This window comes from Dreissena polymorpha, chromosome 2, assembly GCF_020536995.1.
Source record: "Dreissena polymorpha isolate Duluth1 chromosome 2, UMN_Dpol_1.0, whole genome shotgun sequence".
In the NCBI taxonomy this organism is placed as follows: domain Eukaryota; kingdom Metazoa; phylum Mollusca; class Bivalvia; order Myida; family Dreissenidae; genus Dreissena; species Dreissena polymorpha.
In genome coordinates, this window is record NC_068356.1 from 5,132,954 (window position 1) to 5,140,830 (window position 7,877).

General features: G+C 32.2%; 1 protein-coding gene across 2 annotated transcripts in view; it reads left to right on the forward strand.

The window, feature by feature from the left end:
* The first annotated feature begins 267 nt into the window (after positions 1 to 267).
* The window catches only part of LOC127865674 (uncharacterized), a 323,557-nt gene continuing 315,947 nt past the window's right edge, over positions 268 to 7,877 (forward strand). For both annotated transcript variants that reach the window (XR_008042729.1, XM_052405592.1), the window contains exons 1-3: positions 268 to 496; positions 6,915 to 7,110; positions 7,464 to 7,645. Coding sequence is in view for 1 of the 2 variants with exons in the window: in XM_052405592.1 (XP_052261552.1) it covers positions 409 to 496; positions 6,915 to 7,110; positions 7,464 to 7,645 (466 nt within the window). In the remaining variant the exon portion in view is untranslated. The remainder of the gene's footprint in view (positions 497 to 6,914; positions 7,111 to 7,463; positions 7,646 to 7,877) is intronic.

Genomic DNA, 7,877 nt, shown 5'->3' on the forward strand with positions numbered 1-7,877 from the left:
TAAAATCGTTGATAGACAGACAGTTGTCGTATCGACACATGATGACAGCGTAACGGTAGTGAAAATGTGATGCAAGAATAACTGACCAGAAATGTGTTTAAATGGAAATTAAATAACAATCAAAACTTGTTTTTCAAACCGTTGAAATTATCTATAGTTATTCACCAGATAATTTTTTTTTAATTTGAATTAAGTTGTGTAAAACATAACAGATACTCACCATATACTAAACGAACAACCAAACTTATTAAAAAAACATAAATATGTATAAATATTTTTTAGAATGCCATAACAAAGGAGCTTCATTATCAAACAAGTAAAACGTTTTGTAAAATTGTTATTGTCTTCAGTTTGATACAGAAATTAACAAGAACTAGTATTGACGTAACAGGAACCGTGAGAGAAGTTATGGCGAAAGCACTCGGATTGTTGCTGATACTTGTTTGTGAGTTGACTGATCTAATAACTGTCGAAATGGCGAAAGCTGAAAACATCGGTGAGTAAATTATGTCAGTTGCCATTAAAAGAATAAATACATATGTATAATAAATGTTGATATTAGATCGGTGTTGTATTGAGGAAGATTCAAACATATTTCGTTTCAAAGGATTTTACTTGAAATACTCATTTTGTGTGTGAAATAATAACGTTTTCGCCAAAAAAATGAAACATAATTACATGTGCATATATAGAAATTATTTTGTATTGCTCTATCCAGGTATACGAGTATGTTTGTATCATACTATGTAAATGATTATAAAAACAAAACAAATTACACCGATGATGAGCCTTATTTACACTCAAAATTATACGTTTATAATAAACAGACCATATGGAACGAAGATATTAAATAAAAATCAACTATATTAATGTGCAGTGTGTACATATTTTGATGTATGCTAAGTGTTTTTTCTTTGTGACAACAATTATGTTAAAAATTATTACACATTGTGAATTGGATTATTTTCAATTTATAATGGTATCTTTGGTATAAAACCGGCTTAAACACGAACTGTTTTCGACTCGGCTTTGTGTTTCATACGTTGTTGTCTCGATAGTATGGTGACCATTGTTTTGACCATCGGCTTCTCTATTTCTGATGCAACAGATGTTTCACTTTTTACGCTATATTTTTTCCAAAAGCCGTATTTAATTATTTCCAAATATGGAGAGAATGTCATCGAGTACTGTTTTCGCTGAACGAGACTGATTTTGATGTTGAAAATATGAAGAGTTGTACTAGTTTTAAATTGATGGCAAAAACACGAGATAAGTGAGCACAAACTTTTTATGGGGCACAAAATGAGGTTTTTGTGATCGCAGATACACTTTTCGAGTCAACCATTTTGTCCTGCACGCTGTTAACCTTTCAAACGATATCGCAACAACTTTATAAAATATGTCCGCAAAGTGCGTTTGTTTTGGTAGTCAAGTTTAATATATATTTTATCACATATTGAACCTAACGATTTTTAAGCATCGATGTAAGAAAAATGCAACTGTTTGTTAATGTTGATTAATGTCTAAGTTGTCATCTGTCCTTATACGCGAATTACAAACGGCATCTATATCAGGAAACTGCAACTGCTGATTTATCTGGACGAATTTGTTTTTATCAAAACACCAGACGACGTACTTGAGTATTAAGAAAGACGTGCAGATGAGGAAAATTATTGATAAGCCCAGGCTAATTGCGATTGTAATACTTAAATCAAGGCCTTGGTTCTTCACATGCTCTCTGTTGTAAAAAAACTTTTCTTATCTCAACTAGCAAAACTATTTAAACAAACCTCTCGAGCTGAGCTCTCTGTGTTCATTTATCGACCGTGTGCAGAACTAAGAAAACGTTTGCTTCGTGATGAGATATATAAATCCTGTCTGAATAAAAAACTGTGTGGTTGAAAAATGCTTGTTGATATTTCGTTTGATTGACGTTGACTATTTCATTAACAAAATAATTGTAGTTCAGTGCCCGATTGTTATCAGCAATAAACTTTTAGCAACAGTCAAACAACTCTTTAGCAAAACATACGAACAACGGAACAAATGCATGATACTGATTTAGATATATTGCCCTCATTTTAAAATTGTGCTCGTGTCATCCAGAGAATGAGAAATATGTTGAACAAATCAATTAAGGTGTCAAATAGTTTATTGTATCTGATAAAGCTATCTTATGCATTTGGTTATAATATTAATTGAATGCGTGTCAGTATTATCAATAAATGTGCAATTGGAACATTTTAGCCGTCATTTGATTGGTCTTATCTATCTGTTTGAATAACCAACGGAATGTGACAAACACTTGATCATGGCGTTACAGTGCCGTCATATTCATCACAATATATTCCCTGATTTTCGCAATGATTTAAATTGATAAATCGCTACTTAAATATGGAATGAAGTACAGTTATCGTTGTTGTGTTATGCATTTCAGAAGGTTATCCTTCGTTTAAAGATTTTACTCCTTATACCATTTGCAATAAAGAATACAAGTTAATAATCAGTTGAACAAAACCAACAACAACTTTACAATAAACTTGCAATGTTTTTTTTTAATAAATTTTGGAGTCTTTTTAAAGATAATTATGTTTTAAGTTCACTGATGAGCTTTTATTTTCAAAGAAGCCGTAGGTATAGACAGTATTCACAGCTTTTGCAAATAAAGGCATTTTTAAGAAGATATTAGGAACACAACTGTACTGTTTTGTAGTGCGTGTAGACTACCCGTTTTGGTAGTGTATGATGCATATATATCCTTATTTACACATTATAATTATCTTTAACCCAAATTGATATAAAAACTGTTCAATGAAACGTATGTTAATTATTGTTCGTGTGTATATAGTTTGACTGATGAAGTGAATCTTCAGAACAAACTCATGATGTAGTTGAGTGGCCAATTGTTTTGATTTAGGAATAAACCATTAACAACAATCCTTCAAGTCTTTAGCAGTTACAAACAATCAACAGAAAAGATTATTTGTGATGATGACTTGACACTTTTTTAAGGATTGTACTCATCTGAACGGAGCATTGAACATTGAATGATTTGTTTTGTTTAATTGGTTAAATTAGTTCTTTCAATACTGCTGGCTAGTTTATTTGGCAGACAAAGGACTAAACATTCTAGAATGGCGAGTCTAATCCCGGCCCTGCAACAAAACAAATGTGAGAATTGGTCTAAGTATTTGAAAACTAGCTATCCTAGCCAACGAGTGAGTTGGTAAACTGATCGCCGTGATTTAATTGAAATACTATTGAAATTGCGAAAACATCCAACTAACACACGAACAAAGTTCTTCAAATGTCAGAACATTTTATACGACTATCATCTATAGCCGTATAAAAACATTACAACAATGTCCATATAATTGTTATAAAATAGTTGTTTTCAATGTGGTAACATTATTTATGATTGTCATCTTAAGCCTTATTAAACGTCTAAATGCATGTTTGATACAATGGATTTTAAGAAGTTAATTCAATGTGATAGCATTATTTCTGACAGTGCAGTTTTGACGGACAACTATTATCGATCACATAGTTAGTGTTGCCCATTTATCCTAATTATCCATGGCATGCGATAAACATTAGACCATCGCGTTACAGCGTCACAATATGTATGAAGGGACATCAGACTTATTGATAACTGCATCTTATATCACTTTTTGTGTGATCATAACGACTCAATATCCATCACCTAAGGGACGCAAATTACTCCTAGTTATCGGTCTTGGTTATTGTGTTTTGCAGTTCTTTTCATATTTGTTTCTTCTTCATACAGTTTTGTTTCAGTTATGACTCAAACATTTGTTGCATACTTGAGATCTTTCCTGTAAAACAGGCAGTGATAACAAGCTGTAATTAACTATAAACAGAAGAAATGTTAACTAATATTCTAATAAGTGTTTATGCTACATAATTTGCAAGTGTAGTGTGTAGAATAGATTTTGGAGCAATTCATAATACATGTTTTGTGCAGAAATATTACTAGTTACGTATTTTATTTTAGTTACATACAGGCATAATCAAAATATTGTTCATATATGTGATTTCCCATTTTTGTATCGTATGCTGAACGAGAAATGGTGATAAATACTTGGTTTAACTTTCAAATTGTTGCCTTGTTGTTTAGAAAAGTTTATCCTGTACATGTTTGCTTTTATAAAAATGTTAAATAAAACGATCGTATACCTATCTTAAACAATTACTCAAATCGCTTCTACGCATGATTATTTTCTAGGTGCATTAGGCTTGGGCAAACGTTTGACATACATTAAGAGAATCATGTTTACGTATATACGTTAATTTGACAGTTTGTAGAAATGAAATTAGGTATGAACATATATTGATACTTTTATACTTAAACGAAATGCGTACAATAACTGTTTTTATTCGCCTTACGTTACGATTATTAAGAACTATAACTGATTGAAACTAATATGCAATAGTAAAAACCATGGCATATGTTAATTAATTGGACTGTTAATGCAAACATACCTCACAACTATATACTAAGTACATATCAAGCAGATAAATGCATTTGATTGAAAACAACTGTAAGTGATCAGTTAAAATATATTAAGAATTTACCGAAAGAGAATAAAATAGACGCTCGTGAGTGCAGGAAAGAACTCAACGCTGCACAACTTTTAGGTGGCATGGCAGGTTCAATTGCTATTTGACAACAACGACGTAACTTTATTTGAATTCTGTAAAACAGAAAGAACCTCAGTGAACCTATCTTTATTATATGTTCGTTCATAACTTATCAAGTGTACATCATTGTAATTGCACTAAAGGCATGTTAATACTTGCATACACAAAATGGTTTGATTAGCTCGAATCGTGCCATGATGTCGAATTTATCTTATTAAAACACCATAGGAGTTAAATTAGAATGACTGTGTCCATTGAAGAGATCATGAAAGGAAGATATCGTTTTTGAAATAGGATAATTATTTGATGTATACGCGGTGAGCAAATTGCGAGGGTGCTTTAACATGTTTATATCTCGAAAAAAGGGTGCTACTTTATCGATGGGCATTGTTTATAGTACTTTGGTACATATTTTTTGCGTATCTCCTAAAATGGGCAAATAAGCATGAAATGGTATTCATGCTAATAACCTTGTTAATTAAAAAATAAACAATAAAGCAGATCCATAGCAATTAGTTTTTCTACCATATCTACCAGTTTGTATTCTTAGAGGGTGAACCGATAATCTTAGTCTACAGAAAAACATGTTTAGGCTGCTATGTAGTAAATCGAGGATTCGTAATGAACATTATTATGAAAAGTACATAATTACATGGTTTGTCTGCATGTTCTGGAACCATTCCTTAATCAAATTGTCGATGATATGTTGTTCAAAAATACAACATATGATTTAAAATCGACATTGCCATCATCGTCAACAAAACATTAGAGAACACATAATTGTTCAGCAATAAATTTACATTACAGACCGGTATACAATTTGTAAAGCCATTAGAACAATCTTTATTGGATTGCTCATACACCTTTTTGATAGTAAGTATTTGTATATATGATTTTACTCATGCATTAAGTAATTTGTTTATACCTCGCAATGAACAGAGGGTAACAATCCCATAGACGCCCGCATTAGATGCATTAGTTTTAAGTTATAAAATACGTTTGCACAATTTCAGTTTTATTCTCTCTGATTCATTTTATTGTGTGAAACCCCATACATCTGCTGAAAGATAAGTATAGACTTACACATGAATCAAATAGTTGACTCATTATCTTTGGCGTAAGTTTTTATTTCGAAGATCCATTTTTATTTCAAGACGGTCTGCCCCTCTTTCCGAAAACAATAATTTGAATTTTGTCAGTGTAAACCCTTAGTCCCCTTGTTTCACAATATGATTCCAAAATATTAATTTTGGTTTGCAATTCATCTGGTGATGTCGCAAACAAAGCCATATCGTCTTCATGAACATAGATCGGTAATTGTCATATTCAACAAGATCCTTACATTCGAACATTTCAAGTAGGTTCTGCTCAATCATTTGTGATATAAGGAAACCCTATTCTTAAGTATTCAATATGCACAAACTAACACATAAATCACCTAATATTAAAAATTTTACCGCCTGCGGCTAAATGTTCGGTTCGTATATCCTTTACGCGAAATAAAATGTTTCTAATCTTGTATTGAAATATTTGCTTAACTCAATATTCAGTGCATAGTTTGTTGACTTTTGAACATAATTAAATGCGATAGATCTTTATTTCGATTGCAACGTTAAAGATCACAAAATAAAATGTTTGGTCAAATAAATTGAAGGATTTACTTCATCCATTGGTTTCATGCAGTGCCTTTCAAGTGAAATCGTTATCTTTTTAATTTAAGATATTGCTTGAGTACTTCCTATTTAGGCAGCTTTGATGTTCGCAAAATAGAATACAAAGACTTCTTCTAATATTATTTGTACAACTTCTGTGAATCAGGCATAACTTTAGATCTCGGGAGGCTTCAACTGTTAAACAGGTGCCATATTTCAAAAATGGAAGCGTAATCAATCATATGCGAATGATTCGGGTGACCTTGGAACAGGCAAGGCAAAGCATTCGGGATTTAAACAGGTTTACACCTATGACACTAATTTACACACGCACATGTTTGTGTAAGTCGCGTGCTTTGATATCTCGATTCAAGCAAACAGGTTGTAAATCCGCTATGCAATTTTTGTGTCATTTCGTTTGTATATTACCATTTTTAGAGATGGTTGGACCCAATATGGCAATGGTTAATTTTTATATTAAAGTATCGACGTTGTTTTGTGTTTTCGTTTTCTCTGTCTACTTCACTTGATATTATAGGTATTTTTCGTATAAAGTTAATTTTATTTCATGTTCATGCAGGTAAATTCGTTGCATTTCAGGCACCTCAAACGCACTCTGTGAACAATTCCTTAAAGATAAGAATCCCATTACGCTTATCACCGAAAAGAAGCATGATTCAACCCCATGCTCATGCGCGGAGTATCATATTGCGCAGGACGCCATGTTTGGCAAACGCGGAAACTGCTACGAAGAATGGCTATTCAACCATGGCTTGAAGCAGAGGTGCTGTTACAGGTACACGATGAGAGTCACGCTCCATTTTTTATTCAAGTTATTGTGAAGTTTGTATATAATTATGTGCTTTTTAAATGAACATATATCGATGTTTGTATCAAGTGTTCATATACACAACTTATTACTACGAATGTGTTACCAGTTTCCACAGTACAATTAGGTGTAAGGCATACCTTACACTATGTCTACGATTTTTAAAGTTGTATTTTATAACAGTATTGAGTGAGTGATACTACGTAAAGCGTATCAATGATAAACTTACGAAAATATCAATATATACTTAGAATAAACCTCTCATTGAACAATACAACAATTCAGATACTCGTATATTGAAAATATCTTGTATTATTCAGCGAAACTGGAAAATTACTGAAAGGATTCCCTGATGGAGGATTTGTTATACTGGATGGAATTGAAAATTCAATGGTTGCAGTCCACGACGCTTGCTGTCATGATACCAACACATCTACGTGCAAGGATTTTTACGACATAAACCCATCCGATGATTGCAGGCGATACGAGGAACCGATGTCAGGTGATTACCTAAGTAATTAAATTGTGCATGTACAGTGAAAAAAAATCATAAACATGATATTATTACATGTTTGAAATTTGGTTCAGTTATTTGCTTAAGAATGACACAGTTCCATTTATTCAGGTAAACGTGCAATTTATAGGAATAGCGATGTTTATGTTCGGTTTCTCGAAGATATTATACTCTTAGATAGCAATATCAATACTATACCTAAGAATTCAGGGAATGTCTA